The sequence below is a fragment of the Anolis sagrei genome, chromosome 1, assembly GCF_037176765.1.
Source record: "Anolis sagrei isolate rAnoSag1 chromosome 1, rAnoSag1.mat, whole genome shotgun sequence".
Lineage (NCBI taxonomy): Eukaryota > Metazoa > Chordata > Lepidosauria > Squamata > Dactyloidae > Anolis > Anolis sagrei.
The window spans coordinates 116,396,228-116,418,084 of record NC_090021.1 but is presented as its reverse complement, the minus strand read 5'-3'; the positions used below and the strand labels follow the sequence as shown (position 1 = coordinate 116,418,084).

The window sequence follows — 21,857 nt, the reverse complement described above, 5'->3', positions numbered from 1 at the left end:
TAGGTTCTGACACTTGAAGGAGGAAAATGGTATATTAGGTTCCTTACCAAAGCCTGTAAAAGATATAAAGAGCAACAGGATGACATTACGATTTAAAGTAGTTGTATATCACAGTTGAAGTGCAAAAAATTAAATTGAATCTGTTTGGTGATATGTGTAGAATAGAAAAGAGCAATTTGCAAACAAAAAGCAAGAATGAGTTGAGAAAAATCCAAGAAGTTGATAGATATAAGTTGCAAAATTTATTCAAATTGAGAGAGGCAAGTAATCAGCTTCACCTTAAGACTAGACAACTGAAACACAATGGATGAAACTCAATTCCATTTAGATTTTTTTTGTTAAAAAGAAGAATGAATGATGCAGCACCTCATGTTCATATGCTAGACTGTTTCTTAGAATGAGGTGACTTGTGGAAACTCCATTTCAATGGTATTGGATCAAAGAATCATCACTGTATTAGACCATTGTTCATACAAATTAGGACTCAGAAACTGCAGTCCAATAACATTTTATGGCTATGGGTTCTCCATCCCAAAATAAAATAACACATTACTTTGGGGTCAGAAAAGTGGAGGGATAGGTGGGGAGTTATGTAGTGCTAGTTACAGGTCCCCCCCCCTTTATGTCACTTTAGCAAGTTAAAAGCTACATTTGTAACAATGGTGGTAGCAGATTTTTTTTACTGCATTCACAAAATTCTTTTTACAGAAAAAAAATCTACAATTACAATGGACAAAGCAGGTGGCGCAGAAGGAGGAGGAAATAAAAAGTCCTAATTGCCACTATCATACCACCATTTAAATATCTTTCTCATTCCCATTTTATTTCAGCCTTCCAATACTCTGAATTCCCCATTTTTAACTTATTTTAACCCTGTCATGTTGTCAGAATAACCAAGCAATTTGAGGTGTAAAACATGTCTAATTTTCTCCTTGAAGAAGTAATGGGTGATTTCAGAAATAATTTTTTTCTATGAGAAAAACATCAAAAATATAGTTTCTTTGCAGATTATTTACAATTTGAGGAAAGATATTTTAATTGTCGAACTAGCTGGGGAAGGGGAAACAAGAGGAAAATAAAATATCTTTTCACAGACTCTAATCAGAATTGGGGTTTGGAGGACTTTACAGAAAAACAGAAACTAGATCATCAGCTGCCAAACATCTCGTACAATGTCCCCATTTACCTCCACAAGGCTTTGCCCCCAATCTTTCAAAGGAACTCTCAACTTCATGGTAACATTCTTCATGCTCCCACCCCACCTCAGTTGGTTTGACAGCTTTAACATCTTTTTGTGTATGACAATTTCTGTACAACTTTGGGGCTGGGCAAGGGGAAGACATAGAAGTTGCAGAAATACAGTACTGTGGAAAAGCTGGACATCTTTCAATCAAAGCTGTCCAGCTGTGGAAAGAGGAAAAAACCCAGCAAATCTACAGGATGTTTATGTTTCCTTTACCAATTTATGAAGAGATCAGAATTCCACTTTGGACCCTTTTAGGAAAACGGGCAAATTCCCATTCTATCACTGATGTAGAATGAGTTCAAAGCTAGGAAAAATCTTGTCTATCCAAGATTCTTTATATAGGAATTTCACAGAACTTGGAAACATATTGTTCAACCATTTTACAAATATTTTTATATCTTTCAATCCCTAAGATTAAATATTAAAAAAATGAAGATCATCAAGTAACATCATTTTTGGTCTCCAAGGCCAGCCTTTTCATTAATAAGTTTGGAGCTTCATGAAATGGCAGCAAATTACTAGTATATCACTAATACTATTACTACTAACTACTATTACTACTATGTAAATAATTTTCAGGAGGGGAAGAGGTGCTTTTTAGGGGGTCATGTCAGTTTTAGAGGGCTCTTCATATAAATTCTGGACATTTGCCACCTAACCACTGAAATAAAGAGACAACATAACAAGTATGGGTTGAACTATGGCTAACTTTTATTAATGTTGCCTAAATAAACTTGTAACTTTATAACCTGCAGATGTTTCTAAAGTGTGGCATAAACTTGGTGTGGATAAAGCAGAGGCAATGACCATCTGGGACTTACCTCTCAGCTTATTTGGGCAAAACACCTGAGTCCCCAGCTGCTATAACCCTGGGTGACCACTAAGGGAAACGTGATAGAGAATTCTGCCCGAAGCATTTATTGAGGCCAGACTCTCCCATTCCTAGGTCATTTCCATTCATCCTCAGTTGTTTGAACCAAAGACGAGGGTTCCCATTCCTGGCCTACACACAAAAGGCAATGCCTTGGATATACGCCAAAATAAAATCCGTTGCTGTTTTCCCATATGCCTATTTAAAGCCACACCTTCCCCAATTTGCCCTCTAAAAACAGTAGGTTAGGCAAAAAAAAAAAAAAAAAAAACCTCTAGAACATAGAAGAGAAAAATTCCTACCTGGCCCCAAAGGCGACCAATTTAATTGTACTGTTAATGGGAGGGAGGGTGGATCAATGTCCAGGACGAGAATGGAGGTGAGGGGCAGAGTGCTGGGTCAGGTAGCTTTGCCCGTGGAAAGTAACTGTGGCCAGAGCTACTTTCCTTTAATTCTCTTTGTGGGTAGAGGACGCAAAGCACTCCTCTTCCCCCAGCTACAACAGGGGGAAGGGAAGTCATTTTTTTTTAAGGATGCTGCACTGGCAAATAAAACTAGCCAACTGGGGATAAAGACAAATGCAGAAAATATGTGTATATATAGAGAGGGGGAGAGTGTTTGTAATAAATATGGTTTTAGCATAGATAACAGCCATTTATATATTCTGCAAAAAATTGAGGGGAGAGGTGAAAGTCTGTCTTAATTTAGTTGTAATAATCTATCAAAGACTTGTTTTAAATCCCATATTATTTAAAGTTCAGTTACAAAGAAATGTGCTGTGAACTGGCATAATGATGAAGGCAAGGAATATTTAAGCAGTAATAAGTGTCATTGAGGCAACATCTTCACTGTCTAAAAAAAAGTTGTGAAAATGCCTGAAGGAAAATCAAGTAATTTATTACAGCAATGCTCAGACTTCTTTCACTTTTTAAAATTATTTCCTCTAGAAATACAAATTTCACAGTAAAGCGAATCTTCAAAATAGGTTAAGGAAGACTATTTGAATTTGTCAACTGTCAATGGGAAGAAGATGTCTTAAATACAAAACTCATATTCTAACCAGGCACTAACTTTTCTTACTTTCAAGGACAATGCTGCAATCACAAGTGAATCCAGAATTTCAGAGTTAACTTTGCTGAGATGCATGTCTTTTTGTTTTTTTATATTTTGTTGGAGTGAGTTTTCAGTCTTGAAGCTTTCCTAAATCAATACAGGAATGGTGTTTAGCACTTACATCTCTTCTGAATATTTTGACATAATCCGTAACCCAAATTGGGAACAATAAGAGACATCCTTCTTTATAATGCCCCATACTGTTCCTTGAAAGAGACAATAAGCAGAAGAAAATGCTAACTGAAGGGGAGAAATATTGATGAGGATCCTATTTTTTAGTGCCTCTTCTGTGCTTATTTCTGAGGACACACATTGAACTGATAATGTATAGTTCTGCCCTTAGTTTTAACTTAAGCAAGAACATTTAGAAATTACATTAACATGTTTCCAAGTTGCCCTCACCTCCCTTCAAATCACCGTTTCGTCACATACATAGCAAGTATTTCAAATTTAGATTCTTTTCAGCCTATGGAGCTGTATCCAACACATCCATCACATATTTGGATGTCGTAAGTTCACCCCCTAATGGGTTGCAATCCTTTTATGTACCACAGATTTTAATATTCTGCTTTTATGAATACTTTAAAATTTTGAGTTTGTTTACTGCACTTGAAAAATGCATCACAGAGCCCACTTTAAGGCAGCCAAATAAAAGTCAAGCAAGTGTGAAGAGAACAAATTGTACTTCTTAATGGTGTGAGCAAAAAGCCCATAAATCTATATAAGAACATAGTAGAATTCAGTACATATATACCTGGGCTTTTTCTCTCATATGCAAAAGCATGTACTTTTTTATTTAAAGCATTGTCCTATTTTTAACCTGTTGACTGATGAGTTAGTGAATTATGATCATAGGTCTATGCATTAAGAATGGATATCTAAATCTTCCTCGTTTCAAAGCTGTCATTATGCATGCACTGGAGAGGAGACCTATCTTTCCAACTTGTTTCACTTTCATCCTAAGTCAGGACAGAATATATTTTAGCTTATAGAATTTTAGATGAAACATTGTAATGCTCTTTCTGGCTTCAGTTTGTAGTTTCCCACCTCTGCAAACTCCAAATAGAATCTGTCTTCTTGTGACACATCATGACCTTATTTTGTTGGAACAACAGACATTAAAACATTCAGAAAACATGCCCACTTAATGTTTAGAAGTATCTCACCTGCATTGATAGTTCTCTCCTTTCTCTGTACAACTCCCATTATTCAGACATGGAGAGGGATCACAAGGTGTTGCTGACTTTTCACAGAATTTGCCTATGAACTTCAGCAAGCAGGAACAAGACACATCCTACGAAATAGAGAGGCTTCTTAAATTAACTTCCTTAACTATTAGGAATACAAAAAGAAAGATAGCTATCCCAATCACATTTTGAAAGCCCCATCACGCGTAACATTATACAGTGAATCAGAGAAAAGGACTTTGGAAATTCTTCTCCAAAATCAAGAATTGTGAAATGGTATCACCTAGTTCATTTTTTCTAGAGGAAATGGACACTGTTTTGCCTTTGTCTAACCATGTTAGATCAAAACAGCAGTTCGGGAGTAGGGGATATCACCTTGCCTATACTATAGGATCAGAGTTTCTTCCCATCTTCATCAAATCAGTGATGGTTCTTGGGATTTTTGAGGGATTTAATCATTGTAATGCATGTTATAAATTGATGTCTGAATCTATTGAACAAATCAGGCCTGATCCCTGAGGTCTGTGTTATGGTCTGTGAGAAAGGATAAGACAACATCTCCTTAACTCCTTTTAAGTGGACTTAATACTTCAATCTTAAGTCAACATGTTAGCCACCACACCTGATGTGGCAAGTTAGTTTAGGAAGTCCAGCATGGGTTCTGTGACATAGTACCCTTTAATAGAGAAAAAAGCCAGTAACACATGTGAAAAGCAAAGAAAAATTGCTACCTCGGACTAGGTCACCTGACAATAGCAGTGCGTGGTTCAAGTGACAGAGGAATACTAATGCATGGATCTGTTTCCCATATTTCTTTCACCCCAATTGCCTTCCACCCTCAATCTTATTTTCCTACATTATTAATTGTAATGTTGCAAGTTAGAATCAAGATAGCTACCACTTTTTGTACTGCAGAATCTCACTGTAAACTCATTTGCACTATATTCCTCAAATGGCACTATATACAATTTCACATGACTGTTTAGATAATAATTCTGTCATTAGAGTAGACGTCCCCCCCTTGTGGGAAAGATTGATTCCACAAACCCTGCCATGATAAGTACTACTCCGCATATTATCTGCTTCTCTCTTTTATCTTGTCTGAGTTTTTAATTAATTTTAATTAGTTATTTTAATAATTACATGTAGCCCACACATTGTCCCTATGTCTGTGCCTTTTGAAATTTTTATATTGGTATGTGTTCATATGTTTTATGTGATTATGATGTTTATTGTTTGCATTTTTGGTTGTGTTTTTGGTTCTCTTTATTGTAATTTGTTGTTCGGGACTGGCCCCATGTAAGCCGCTTCGAGTCCCCATAGGGGAAATGGTGGCGGGGTACAAATAAAGTTTATTATTATTGTTATTATTATTGTTATTATTTAAATGCATGTCTGTATAACTACTGGTATTATGGTATTAAAGTGAGCACTAAGATTAGGTGGACCATAAAGATTTCTTAGGCTGTATTTTTACCAGGTTACTGACATGAGAGAAGAGCTCTAATCCAATATCACAATATATACAGTTTTGTCTCAGCTATTACTATCTATATATATAATAAAGAAGAGTGTTTGTTTGCATCGGACAGAGGAAGGGCGGAGGGCGGAAGGGTGGAGGGCGGAAGGTGTATGTGGCAGCGTTCTGATTGGCTGCCGCTGTGGTGCTATTTGCATATGGTCTCTGATTGGCCAGCTTCAATAGGAGCCCCTGGTGGAGAAGAGGGTTCATGGCAGAAACGGGGCATGACAGAAGGAAATTTGCATATGGTCTCTGATTGGCTAGCCTCAAATCCAACATTCCGAGATGAGAAAGAGAGGAAAGGAAAGGCCGGGGGCTGGGTCAGAACACTCCCAATACAGACCGAAATAGGCACACAGAGCCCCCATCACCCACTCTACATCCTACTGCAGTTTGGAGGACTATGAACCATGGATGATGGGACTTGCAGTACCACCACTCACATTCTGAGACCGCTGTTAACCTTATCCAATGACTGATCAGGACCAAACTTCGCACAGAGACCTCTCATGACCCACTTTACGTCCTGGTGTGGTTTGGCTGGGGATGGACCATGGATTATGGGACTTGCAGTACCATTGCTCATTCTTCAGACCACTGCAACCCTCATCCAATTACCAAAAAATACCAAACTTGGCACACTGAGTCTCCATGACACACTCTACATCCAGGTGCAGTTTGAAGGAGGATGCACCATGGACGATGGGACTTGCAATACCTGCACTCCCTTCCTAAGACCATTATAACTTCCAACAATGATGGATCAGGACCACAATTTACACAGAGAGTCCGCATAACTCACTCTACATCCTGGTGCGGTTTGGAAGATTTTTACAATGGATGATGGGACTTGCAGTCACTTCACTCACTTCCTGAGACCACTGAGACCCACGTCAATGACTCATCAAGACTAAACTTGGCACATGGAGCTTCAATGACCCACTCTACATCCTAGAGCAGTTTGGAGGACGACAGACCATGGATGATGGGACTTCAAGTACCTCCACTACCCAAGACTGCTGCAAAACACATCTAATGACCAATCAAGACCAAAGTTGGCACACAGAGCCCCCATGACCCACTCTACATCCTGCTGCAGTTTTTGAGAAGGCTGGACCATGGATGATGGAACTTCCAGTACCTTCACTCACATTCTGAGACCTCTGCAAACCTCATCCAATGACGGATCAACACCAAACTTGGCACATAGACCTCTCATGACCCACTTTACGTCCTGGTGTTATTTGGGAAACTTTGGAGATGGATGATGGGACTTGCAGTACCTTTGCTCACTTCCTGAGACCACTGAGACCCTCGCCAATGACTAATCAAGACTAAACTTGCCACATGGAGCTCCAATGACCCACTCTACATCCTGGTGCAGTTTGGAGGAGGACAGACCATGGATGATGGGACTTCAAGTACCTCCACTCCCTTCCAAAGATTGCTGCAACCCTCTTCTAATGACCAATCAAGACCACACTTGGCACACAGAGCCCCCATGATCCACTCTACATCCTGCTGCAATTTGAAAGGGGATGGACTTTGGATGATGGGACTTGCAATACCTTCACTCACTTACTGACACCACTGCCACCCTCATCTAATGACTGATAAAGACCAAACTTGGCACACAGAGCCCCCATGACCCACTCTATATCCTGCTGCTGTTTGTAGGAGGATGGCCCATGGATGATGGGACTTCAAGTACCTTCACTCACTTCCTGAAAATAATGCTGCCATTATCCAAAGACCAATAAAGACCAAACTTGGCATACAGAACCGCCATTACCCACTTTCTCTAATAACCCGGGCAACGCCGGGTCCCCAAGCTAGTCTGAGAATAAAAGTCAAAATGAACAGGTTTATGTAAGCACCATTTAATGTCCAGGAAAGTACCTGGGATATCTGGGCAGCAGCTGACTGCTTTTGAAGCTGGGAGCAAACAGCTGTTGTCCCACTTCTGGATCTCCAGAGATTATGCTTGAGACTCAAAATCAAGTTGGGTGCTCTTTTTACCCTACTATAGTTGCCTGTTGCTTGAGTACCTGTATCTTCCCCATGACATGAAAGGCACTGGGACTTTTTAACTTTTTAGCAAAGAAGGTTAAAGACCTGTGCCACTACAATTCCCAGGGTTTTATAACTTTAAGCCATAACAGTTAACGTGGTGTCAAACTGTATGAATTCTACAGTGAAGCTGCACTCTGCAAATGAAGAGAGAGATCCAACAAGGGGGGGGGGGGGGGGAGAAAGGGTTATTTTTTGTTTATCTCCACTATCTTCTTTCCCTGGCTTATCACACAATACAGCTCAATGCCCATCTAAAAAGCATTTGTGCAATGATTTGTGCAGTAAGAAGCAGGGCTAGGGAAGCTTCCTCCCATATCAGCAAGATCCATTTACCAAGGGTTTAGCTCTAGAGAACCTGCTTTAGCAGACACAGATGATAACATCCTCAGACTTCCTGAAGCAATTGAGATTCTTTCTTCACCCACTAATGGCAGAGCAGTCATTTCCATATGCAAGTTTTCTCCTTTTATTTGAGAACTTACAGCTAGATGTACCATGTAGGATTTCCTCTACCTTTATACAACTGTAAGGATGTAATTTTAATCTCTTTTGTAAATCATAAACTGGCCTGAGGGAGAATGTGATTTGTATCTTTTAAGCAGCTGCCTCGAGCAATTAAATTGTGTTTTTCTCTGAGGATCATAAAATACTTCAGGGACTGCACTGAGAATAACCTTCTTGTTTTATTGTTTGCTTTGATTACTTCTGAACTGCAGTAACAGTACCTAACTGATCTGTAATATAAGCATTCTGAAGCTCAGCATTTCCCAGTTATGCATTGCGGTTTAATCTTAGGAACCATATGTTCTGTTTAAGGTCTGACTGTGGGAAAATGTTATATTTTTGATCCATGCCCATTGTTATATTTCTTGAGATATCTCTTGAGTTGCTCTAGCTTTCTATAATGATTGTTTCTAATGACTCATTTTATTGAGTTTTATTGGGTGCAATAGTGATTTTATATTGTATAATTGCTTTGTTATATCATTTGGAGGTTATGTTCTCTTAGGGACATTCATTGAAAAAATATGGATAAGTATTGTAAATTGAAGGATTAATCAGTTAAACAAGCACTACATTTGTGATGACATTTAAAGCCCTATATAGCTTGGGACCATAATACTTGAGGGAGCACCTCTCCCCATATAGACTTGTCCAAAATCAAGATCTGATGTGAAGGGTACCCTTTTCCATGTACCACCAGTGAGGTAAAACACTGCACTGGGAGAGGTCTTTTCAACCATGGCACTCCAGTTGTGGAACATCCTCCCCCTGGTGCTGATTCTTCTATGTTTTTAGGTACCAATTTAAAACCTGGATGTTCAGCAAAGCCTTTGGGCCCCATTAACTCAGTCCAGAGTCTGTTATATATAATTTTTATAAAAACTATTTTAAAAACTGTGCTTAACTCATTATAGGGGAGATTTCTACTGACCGAAACAAAACTATTAAAAGATCCCTGATCTTAAGAAAGTTCTGGTTCTGTTAATTTCATTTAAGAGCCCTATGGTTTTTATACAGCAGTAATTAGGTGGCCTTACCACCTGACTTTTAATGTGCTCCTCCTTTGGTATTTATATGTCCTAAACTCTCACTAATGAAGAAGACAAGAAAAATAATACTTTTCAAGATCTGCCTCCTTATCAGATCTGTTTTTTGTCCTCGGTTGAGACTTTGTCTTAAGTAATCAGAAAATGAACAATAGGAAGCAATCAATAATTAGTAAAGAGGAGTGTGAAAACATCACATTCCAAGACAACATGTTTTGTGGTTACTGAGAGGAAATAGACAAATTATTTGCTTTGTTTAACTCTAATCTAGAAAAGGCAGTAAAAGTTTGTCTGCGATATCAGCATGCAAAGGATCTTATATCACCTTCAGGACTGAGGAAACCAAGTTGGTAGCATGAGCTTAATCTACAAAAGTTGATGTTATCATCTTCATTCTCTTAGGCCCTTTCCACACAGCTGAATAAAATAATAAAATCCCACATTTTCTGCTTTGAATATATAGCAGTGGGGACTCAGATAACCCATTTCAAAGCATATATTTTGGGGTTTTCTGCCTTGGGTTATAGGTCTGTGTGGAAGGGCCCTTAGTCTTTAATGTGACAGAAAATCCCTGCACATACTGATATTCCAGGCTAACATGACTATATCTTTGAACACTGTACCTGTGAACACTTAATGTGGGGAGTGCAGTGGGAATTAATTTTAATATATAATGGGACTACTCCAAACATTTGACTAGGGATTAGCCACATATATTTGCATTTTCCTTTTTTTGAATATGCTATCTTACAAATAATACTCACATTTGGCATGTCAGTGCAGGTGCCTCCATTTTGACATGGTCTTGAAAAGCATTCATTGATATCAGTTTCACAGTCCTGACCCAGAAATCCAGCTGGACAATCACAAATATAGCTAGATGGAGTATTGTAACATATTGCTCCATTCTGACATGGTTGAGAAACACAAGATTCCACCTGCTCTTCACAAAAGGGACCTAAAAGAAATAAATACAAGCAACATTGATGGGAAATTTCTTGATTGTTCTTGTTGATTTGCCATTGATATGTTGAAGATAAATCTTGTTCATTTGACTATTAAATTTCTGGAAGAGATGTCATACTTATATATCTTTGATAGAAATAAGACTTCACCTTAAAGAACAAAGAACGTCCTTTGAAATTTCTTGGATGTTTCACAAAGGAAGAGATATCCAAGTGTATCCTGGTTTGTGTGCATGTGTATCTGTTTTACTGCTGTGTGAGATTGAACCAGCTGTTGATTGTTCTCTTAATGCAAATATAATATCTTTATAGGATGTTGAGGAATGCTCACATAAAATTTGCTTCCTTTGAAATACCTCTGATATTTTATATAAATAGAAATCTTCACATTAGCTCCCTTTGATATTGTTTACTTTGAAATGTACTTCCTTTGAAATTTCTTAGATATTCTAGGTGAATTAAAATCTCCACATTTTTCTGATGATCTTGAAATTCTACTGGATATCTTGGATATTCTGATGGACACACTTGCCTGAAAAAGCATTGGATGTTTTGAAGCAAACATGGCTCACTGCAGTTGTTGGCTTACAACTTCCACACTTCTATGTTTGTTGTTTGGGACATATGAGACTTGTAGCTTAATAACTTTTGGGAACCCAAGTATTGAGAGTGATGTGATACTGTCACTATTTTGCAATATAAATTGCAAATATAAATTGCAAATACCATGTGCAGAATCTTTAGGAGGAAATGGTTAAAGACCTCTGATACAATAGTGTCAATATAGTGCGAGAACTCTTGCCCAACAGAATAAAAGATTGTGGAGCTATTAGTTAATTCTGAAATTATGTTGCTTTTTGATTCAATGCTGTATAAAAAGAGGGAAAAGATGTACAACCTTTTTATATATTTATATTTTCAATTTGGCCCCTTTCTTAAGTAGATATCTCCTATGGCCTTTCATATCAGCTAGGTATTGGTCTATTTTTTAATTGTGTAGCTGTGTGTTTTTATAGAGGTTTCTATGGAAGTTGTAATGGAATGGGCCTAACATGCCAGGCTAGTGTGTAGAAAAAATTCTAGGCCTTGGAGAAAAGACCTGATCCAAACTAAAGGAGGAGGGATCAGCCTCCTCCTTATATAATAGTGATAGTGGTGCCTGATTGGTTGAGGAGCTAGAGAGTTTGTCTAGCTACAGAAGGTAGAGGGTGCTAGAGAGAGGAGTAATCTGAGGACTGAGCAGTAAGTCTGGTGGTGGTGGAGAAGTGTTTTGAAAGTCAGAGGACAAAACCTCTGTGAAAAATCAAAAATAGCCTTTGGGGAGAAGTGCTACATTTTAAAAGAGCCTCTGATGGACAGAATGCTTATATAGTAGGAGCCTCTGGAAGGGAGGACTCAGGGGTTTTGAAAAGCCCAGTTAGTTCACATGTGAGTGAACACAGTTCTATGGAAGTCAAGTTAAGAAATCATTTTCTTTTAAGGAGACAGCTTGATAATCTTCTGAGACTAATACAAGTTTGAACCTCTCCTAATATCTAAGCAACCTTCTTGTTCTAGTTCAAATAAACTTCACAAATCTGTCTAAACTTTACCACAAGTATTCAGTGTGTCTTTCGGTACATCAGTATAAGAAGGGGGCCTGTCTGGATAATAGCCATCACTCTTTAAGTCGGAGTTTCCCTCCATTTTTGAGTAGCTCTATTAACTGACTCTGATGGTCGGTGGGCCAGTAAGACAGGGAAAAGTGTATAGTGTGGTAGTAGACCAATACATTTAGATTGTTAGTAGAGAAGATTTATTATTATTATTATCATTGTTATTATTATTATTGTTATTATTATTATTATTATTATTATATTTACATTATTTTACTCTATTTTTACATTTATCATTTTACTCTATTATTATTGGAAGAATACTTAAACACATTTACATTCAAGAAGGTTAGAATAATGGTTTAATCAGAGTTGGACAGTCTTATCTTAAATTTCAGTTTTATGTAAATACTAAAAACATTTAATCTACCGATGCCTCAATTAATGTAATTTTATTGATATCTATTTTTATTTTGAAATTTACCAGTAGCTGCTACATTTCCCATCTTCGGCTTATGCTCAAGTCAATACATTTTCCCAGGTGTTTTGGGGATAAAATTAGGTGCCTCATCTTACATTCAGGTCGGCTTACACTCGAGTATATAAAGTGTGTCTATTAGACATAATTTTCCTTTATAACTCATCTGATAAGAATAATTCATATTGCTGCTAGGCTTTAGCTAATACTTGTGCTTTTTCCTATCTATCTAAGGCATCTCTCATTCTTTTCTTTGTCTCTTATTTTGGTAAGCATTTCTAATTGCATTTTTTTTCTTTTGACCAATTAGCATGTTGTTGAATTAGTCAACTTCTTACCAACACATTTCCTGGGTCCCAAACTCTCCTTTCAGCTATGTCCTCCTTAAGATTCTTTTAAATGTAATTTTGTATTCCTGACCTAATCTTTTCCTTAATTTTTGGTCTTTTGGTATATAATAGTTTACTCTCCACCGCTTCCTTTCCCACCCACTCCCCCCCCTAACTATAATGGTATCAGATTATGGTATGGGAACACTCTGGATAGGTATTCCACCTTCTCTGTTTTGATTACCAAATCATTAGCTGCAAAGATGTAATCTATTCTGGATGACAATCTGTATCTATGGGAGTAATATGAGTATTCAGTTTCACCTAGATTTTGTATTTTCCATAGGTCATACAATTCCCAGTGTTTTAAATCTCTAGTAGGGTGCCCAGAAATCTCCCTTTCTTGGTGTCCTTTTTTCTTTTGTGATTTCTAAAAATCTTTATATCCATTACTACATTAAAAATCCATAACCACAGCACTTCTTTCTCCCCAACTTCTTCTAGGATATTGGATAAATGTTTTTTTTTTATTAAAAACATTATTTGTATTGGATGCATAAATCCCTACTTGTTGTTGCCTATCTATTATGGTTATTCTTTCTATTGTAAGATTGTCCTTTTTTTCCCCTTTTTTTTTGTTTCATTATTGTCTTATGACATAATATACTGTTACCCACATTGGGAGCAGAGTGCAGAATACAGGAGTGCTTGAAGTTTGTGGTTTACCCAATATTTGGTTCCCATGCTTGCCCATTCAATAGTCAATAGTTCTTGAAAATCCATATTACCCACATGTTTCTAAGCCATCCGATATACTCATGTATAAGTCTAGAAATTGTAGTCAAAAGTATCAACCCAAAACACCTGGGTTGTCCTATAATTGGTTAGAATGAGTACTATACTTAAACTTTTAAAAAACCTAACTATCCCTTTCTCTAAGTAGAGTGTCAAGAGCTTTAGCTTTGTCCATACTTCTGGACCTTTTGAATATCTATGTTGGGAAATGGTGGTGACAGCCAGGGATAACTGGCCTGAGACAGCATTGGTGCTTTCCCTTCTTTGCAGAATGATTATTGGCTTATCCACAGGTCATATCAAAATAAATAATTTTTGCCCCAAGCCTTCCCTCTATTTACACATGAGGCCAACTTACACATGAGTGAATATCATCATTAGCAGAAAGGAAGATAAGATTTCACCCTTCGTGATTTCAATGTATTACACATATATAATATATACCAAACACAAGAAAATAAGTGGAGTACACAATTCTAATTTACTTCTGTTGTGCTACCCATACATCTTTCCATAAAGAGGAGAAAGTGTAGAGATCATTTTAAGCCAGTGTGCCTTAATACAACTTGAGTTAATTTATTTTGTCAGCCTCTAATGAAATTTAAAATTTCTGAGGCAGTTATGCATAAAGGGTTGTGCTTTAGGACACTGCATATGTTACCTCCATATAAATTTATTTAATCTACATGATTAAAAAGACAAAGGAACTGTGCTTCAAGGGTGAGCATCACAAGTTATGATCAAGCGGCACACTGTTTTTCCACTTAATTTTACACTATTAACTGGTTGCTAGGAGCTTGGCTCAAGAAGGAAAGATACACAATAGTGACAAACAAGGTGAAATAAAAGAATAAGGACACCTCATTCATCTCAGCATGAAGACAGTTCTTAATCTGAAGTCCTTGCTAGAACAATCAATCATATTTAGCTTCATCATTGGTATCTGTTTCATGATTGAGATTTTTTTTTTAAAAAAAACACCCTTGGTTCTTGTATTATAGAACTAAGTTGGTTTCAGTAAATTATGTGAAATGTGATTAGGAAATTAAAGCAATCTTTTTCTATTTCACTCATTTAACATATTGCCATAGTTTACCTATCTTCCACAACCCAACATGTTTGTTTTCACGTGATTCTTCAATCACTTCTATCAAGGCTAAAATCTCTTGTATGAGTTTCCATAAATTCCATCATCAATATTCACAGTTCTTTTCTTGCAGGAATTATGCCATCATTAACAGAAACAAAGAAAATATAGCAATATCAATTTTCTCTTCAATTCCACTGTATGAATTACATTTTAGGACATTGCACAGCTATCATTCTGAAGATATGTTAGATGGAACTTGAGTACTTTGATCTTGCCAGCACAATTGTTTAAGGGTTGGCAATAGCTTGGAGAAAATACTTTGATTCTTATGGGAGATAAGTGAATCATTATACAAAGAATTTTTATAGGGGACTTTAACTGCTGTGACTTTGCTACAAAAACTCATGTGGGTTTTCTGAAATTGATTTATCAAATATAATGGATTAGATATATTTCAAGCCACCTGTGGGATTTTGTGGTTCACACCAGGGCTTTGGTTGGAAGTTTTCCAGTATCTGAATGGGGGTGGGTAATCTTCATGGGCTCCTCTTATTCCCCTGAAAATCCTCTGCATTAGAAGAACCACCTGTGCATTGGATAAGGCAAGAGACAAAATATGCCAGAGGCAAATTCTGAGGTACATGTTGCAACACAGCAGCCTGCTTGATCCTTTTTTCACCCAAACACCAACAACAACAATAATAAGTTTACTAAGAAGAGTGTCTAATATAAAAACAGTTTCAAAATAGTGTTCCAAAATAAGCACACTAAACATTCACTAAAGTACCAGCAAAACCCAGTATGCAAAGGCAATTTTAAAGTTATATCCATGAGCTGGATTTCCAAGAGCTTAACAAAAAGCAATGACACCTCATTCCAAAATATGAATTCCAAAAATCACGAAAAGGCAAAAGCAATAAAATGTAACCCAAGAATTGTTGTGTTTAAACTAGAATTATATCCAAAAGCTTGAAAACATGAACATGACCATAATCCAAAGGCTCAATACTTGAACTTGACTATAATCCCAAAGGCTTGAAACTTGAAACAAGGTTTGTAATCTAAGCAGGAGGCATGGAACTTAAACAGGAAAACAAGATACAGACCCAAGAGCAAAACTCCTAGCTCAGAGCTCCCAAGACAGGCAACTTGACACATGAAAATCCAACATTGATCTCCCAACTGAACATTGACTCAAATTCCTTAAGAATATGCCCTCTGGCCTATGACATCACCCTTTTTCACACCTGGGTTCCCTTTGTTTATCTTTCAGCCTCTGGAACAACTAATTTGTCTCTTTTTCACACTATCCCTTCTGAGCTGTAAAACCTGTTTTTTTCTGCCTCCTCCACATTTTCTTCAAAGTCAATCCCTTGCCAATTCTCATAAGAAACACTGTCTGTTTCCCCAACAACAGATGTACCCAAAACATTCCCATCATCCCAAAAGGACTTTCATTTTCTCCCACAGAAACAGGGTCAAACAGAAAATCCCCATCCTCATTCTCAGAGGCTTCACAGGCCTCAGCAGTACAGTTCTACAAATAGAATAAAGTATAATAACCCAAACTTCAGCCTGGCTAACTTAACATATTACCTGGTAGATTTGTATTTTATTGTTTATATGTTTATATAAGCCAGTTTGGGAAATTGGTATAAAATGGAGCTGGAGTCATTGCAGGTGCTGGTATCAAAGTTGCCCACAGATGAGTCACAGCTGAAGGAGTTGAAGGTACAAATATTCTAGTTAAGACCTTAAATGACTCTTGCATTGTTATTGTTTGTCACTAATTATCTGTGTTAGGAGTGGAAGTATATCCATAAATAAACAGTAGAATTTTCTTTAGTCCTAAATTATTGGATTAAACATGGGATTCAGCTGTTTCAGCAAAATCGTGGATTGAGAAGGCAGTCTGGGGCAGACACATGGCATCAGCTGGACACACAACAGGTTTCCCCAACTCCTTATGGCATCTTCCAGCAATAAGGAGAGGAAAATCCTAATGTGGATCAAGCTGAGACCATTTGACTATATTAGACTTATTTATGCAACTCTTTGTTTTTAGTCTCATTATTGGTTGGTCATAAGTGCTGCTGTGGATACATTCACTCTGAGTAAAAGGCCTCTGGAAATGTATTATTTCGTGTATCCTCTGTGGGAGCCTCGTTAAAGAGATCCCATTGCTATTATTGCTATTCTTCTCTGGTAATGATTCTTACCCTTCTCCAAATTACTCAATATTTTTCCTCTCGCATGAAGGAAGAAACACAAAGGCTAAGAAGCCAATACTCAAACAAATACAAATAATGATGGCTATTAATTGGTTGTTTTGGAATGGTGGTCATAGTTCTTTGGTAAAGCACATGCTTTTTATAAAGACTGACTTTACTTGTGTTTACTTTCTTATATTTTTGACAAAAAATGTCAGAAACCTAGAAAGTTCAGATCAGACAGAGAAGTCAATGTAGCTAGAGGCACAAATAATCTGAACGTATACATTCCTCAGATGTTTTGTACCCATCAAATGACCATCAGAAAAATAGTTCAGAAATAGCTGAGCATAAAACAAATCTACTCAGCACATGAAGCAAATTTCAACTTTCCTTGTGAACAAAATGTTTGCTTGAGGCAAATTCTAATAATTTCCTCTTGTAAACAAAATGCCTCAAACCCCACTGACACTCTTATGTGATTGTAAAATGGTTAGCATTTAGTGGAATCGTGGCTTGGGAAACATGTAGCCCTTGTGTGATATTGTGCAGGTGTAATATTATGCCTTTTTATGTTTCCTTGCATTTCTTTCACCTTCTTGCCTAACAGAAGAAAACCTTTAGAAATGTGTTCTCCTATAAAACAAATCAAAATAAAGTAAAGACAGTTGTAGGTCTAATACATATGGCTATGACCTGGGCATGAACCTGTCGTGCTGCAACTTTAGAATGCATTTTCTGCTTAAACTGACAAAATGTTGCTTTCCCTTAGAAATTAGGATAAATTGATCTCTCCCTAGAGCACAGGCCAAAAACCTCTTAACCTTTCTCTGTAATAAACTGATCTATTTTGCAGTGTGACCCTTCTAATCACTAATTTAGGCTGAAACAAAAATAATAAATAAAAACCCAGGTTATAATAGATTTTCTTAACTAGGGCACCAGTAAAATGGCACTGATTTCTCTGGGGAAGAATGAAAAGAAACTGCAGTCTAAAGGAAATCCTATAAATACAAGAAACATTGCTGAAGCAGCCAAAAGCACACTGCACTATATTTGGAAACTTTCCCTCTCACACTCAAATTTCTGTCTATAGGCAATAGAAGTCAGACTACAATTAGCATCAACATTATAGAAGGTCTAATGCATAGAGAGAAGTTCTGAGAAACATGCTAGAACATGTTTCTTGTGTTACTAACATGAAAGATGAAATCATGTAGAAAGCCCTGCACCCAGTAAAATAAGACTGCTTCTAGCCTAGCCTATGGATTAATTTGAATAGACCTCTACATTCAGAGGTTGGCTGGACACCACACTGTATGCATAGGATGAGCATGGTGTAGTTAAAGAGAGGGTAATAGACCAGAACTTGGAAATATTACTTTTTCAGTCAATGTAGCCACTTTCCAAGATCTTTCTCCAGCTCCACTAAGGAGATGGTCTTTCACCTCATGTTACCCTTTCACTCAAGGTTTCCATAACAAAAACTATGATTTTGAGAATACTCAATAATATCATTCATGTCTATAGAGTGAAAAATATTTAATTTACACACTGTACACCGGATAGATTTTACTGACTGTGATGGAGCATAACTGGAGGGGTCCTAACCCAAATGTTATTCCCAATCTTTCCGCTTTCTGCAAGACATACTAGAATTTATCAACTTGTATTGGATATAGAATTGGAGTCTTTTTCTTTTTGTACTTTTACTATTAGTAAATCTGGGATAAGGTGATAGAAAAGTTGGTGGAAATGGGCATAAAATTTGCATTCTATTGGCAGCCAAACAATCACTTTACAGATCTGACAGTCCCACAACAATAACACAGAACTCTGAACAGTGGTTTTTATTGACCAGGGGATAAAAGAGAACATCTTATTTAATAAGATAGTACTCTGCACTACATTTGGATGAAGTGGGTCTATATCCATAAAAATTGGTTTCTACATTCCTTTCTCTTCTTCCTCTCCATTCTTCCTTTATAAAGTTAATTCTAGTTGTGGTTCTTTACATCGAGTTAATGATGAGGGTTGAAGAGGCTAATGAGGAGAAACTGTGGGTGCACTGGGGATAATGGTTGGCATTCTTTTGGTATATTAAAAAGAACACATCAAACGAAGAGTTGTTTACTTTTGTTCTAGAAGGAAGGGAGGAAGTGAATAATGTAACATACTCTGAATCCATAAGGAAGTGGACAAAATGAAGAGCTTTGCTAAGGAAACATAAAATACATAAAGGAAAATGTCTTCCCTCCAAATAAATATAGTTACCCACTCATATCCAAACAAGCATCTAACTGTTCATCTAGGAGAAAGAATCTGCTATGCAAGACACTGTGCAGCCTGGAAACAGATTTCTTTTAATTAAAGAGGAGATGTTAACCTTTCCAATGCAATTTGTGGCCTATTTTCAGACTACATCAGCCCCGGAAAAAAACAAATCATATAGCATCTCTAGAGAAAAAACTGGACAACAGTGTGGGTAATTATTGTAAAAGATGAAGAACCTTAATGTTTTAATCCCTCCCTCCCCAAAAGCATAGGAAGAAGAAGTTCTAACTATGGAAAGATCTCAGAGATGTTTGCAGTAGACCATCAAATATTTCTGGCCTTTATTTGTATTGTCATTATCATTAGATTTACTGTCTTTCAGCTTTTACTAACTTAAGTTTTCAACATCAGTAATTCAGACTATCCAAGAATTTAGAAATCTGTGAAGTATAAAGTACTACCATGATTCTATTCATTCCAGAGCACCTGAATTGCTTCCAGATGCTCATCATCATAATCATCTTCACAGAAATTAAAATATGTACATATCAAAAGTCACACAAATATAAAATGTAATAAATTGGATGTGATCTAGTGGCAAAGCAATTTGTCAATCTTTAAGATGTCACAAGACATTGCTTTTTACTATAACATACAAACATGACTATTTTTCTGAAGATTACTGTTCAATTATCAGAACAAATTGCTGGACTCAGAATGATTTGGTTTCAAGAGATTCTCAAGGTCTTAGATTAAGACCAAATAGATCCCACAATCCACACTCTTTCTATTCCCTGTTCTTCAAATGTCGAGCCATGAGTCACAGAATATGTACTAAAGCAAGAAATACTAGAAGCACTACCAGTATTATTTTCTTTTATTCTACCACTTCCCCTTTGTAACCCTGCTTCTCTCAAAATACTTTGCAAAAAGAAAAAGAAAAGAAAACCATGCACCATAGGAATAGTCTAGAGATGCAGGATGTTACATATCACTTTGGTATTTGAAATTCTGGACAAAGCTTTGGCTGAGATTTAAAGAGTGGAAAACAACACAGAAAATAAGAGACAGAACATTTATGTTTGACTATTGTGGTAGGTCCAGATTGAGTAGATGGATTCAATTAACCACATTTACGTATGTATTCGCTCACTACTCTCTCGTTAGAGGTACAGTAAATTCATTTGGCCGACAAGGGATTCTGCATGAAGGTTGGTGTCAATATAGGGTCCTGAGACTGAAAAACTGAAAGACTCTAGCACATTCTAAAATGAACCTGAAATCTTCAAAAACACCTATAGAAAGTGAAAAAAGCAGCACCAGTTATTTTTAGTCAAGATATGAGTTATTATCTATTTGTAGCACATACGAATCCCCCTTGTAATTTGTTTCATAGAAAAAGAAAGGGAAGTGTTCTGACACTGAAAGATATTTATTTTAGAATCATAGAATCATAGAATCAAAGAGTTGGAAGAGACCTCAAGGGCCATCCAGTCCAACCCCCTGCCAAGAAGCAGGAATATTGCATTCAAATAACCCCTGACAAATGGCCATCCAGCCTCTGCTTAAAAGCTTCCAAAGAAGGAGCCTCCACCACACTCCGGGGCAGAGAGTTCCACTGCTGAACGGCTCTCACAGTCAGGAAGTTCTTCCTCATGTTCAGATGGAATCTCCTCTCTTGTAGTTTGAAGCCATTGTTCCGCGTCCTAGTCTCCAAGGAAGCAGAAAACAAGCTTGCTCCCTCCTCCCTGTGGCTTCCTCTCACATATTTATACATGGCTATCATATCTCCTCTCAGCCTTCTCTTCTTCAGGCTAAACATGCCCAGTTCCCTAAGCTGCTCCTCATAGGGCTTGTTCTCCAGACCCTTGATCATTTTAGTCGCCCTCCTCTGGACACATTCCAGCTTGTCAATATCTCTCTTGAATTGTGGTGCCCAGAATTGGACACAATATTCCAGATGTGGTCTAACCAAAGCAGAATAGAGGGGTAGCATTACTTCCTTAGATCTAGACACTATGCTCCTATTGATGCAGGCCAAAATCCCATTGGCTTTTTTTGCCGCCACATCACATTGTTGGCTCATGTTTAACTTGTTGTCCATGAGGACTCCAAGATCTTTTTCACACGTACTGCTCTCGAGCCAGGCGTCCCCCATTCTGTATCTTTGCATTTCATTTTTTCTGCCCAAGTGGAGTATCTTGCATTTGTCACTGTTGAACTTCATTTTGTTAGTTTTGGCCCATCTCTCTAATCTGTCAAGATCGTTTTGAATTCTGCTCCTGTCCTCTGGACTATTGGCTATCCCTCCCAATTTGGTGTCGTCTGCAAACTTGATGATCATGCCTTCTAGCCCTTCATCTAAGTCATTAATAAAGATGTTGAACAGGACCGGGCCCAGGATGGAACCCTGCGGCACTCCGCTCGTCACTTCTTTCCAAGATGAAGAGGAAGCATTAGTGAGCACTCTCTGTGTTCGTCCACTTAACCAATTACAGATCCACCTCACCGTAGTTTTGCCTAGCCCACATTGGACTAGTTTAGTTGTAATTCCTTTAT

General features: G+C 37.4%; 1 protein-coding gene across 3 annotated transcripts in view; it reads right to left on the bottom strand.

Annotated features, from left to right (window-relative positions):
* EYS (eyes shut homolog) overlaps positions 1–21,857 on the bottom strand; it is a 1,026,188-nt gene that overhangs the window by 839,666 nt on the left and 164,665 nt on the right. For all 3 annotated transcript variants that reach the window (XM_067468024.1, XM_060752827.2, XM_067468032.1), the window contains exons 4-5: positions 10,327–10,520; positions 4,397–4,524 (exon numbers count right to left, since the gene is read on the bottom strand). In XM_067468024.1, the coding sequence (XP_067324125.1) occupies positions 4,397–4,524; positions 10,327–10,520 (322 nt within the window). The remainder of the gene's footprint in view (positions 1–4,396; positions 4,525–10,326; positions 10,521–21,857) is intronic.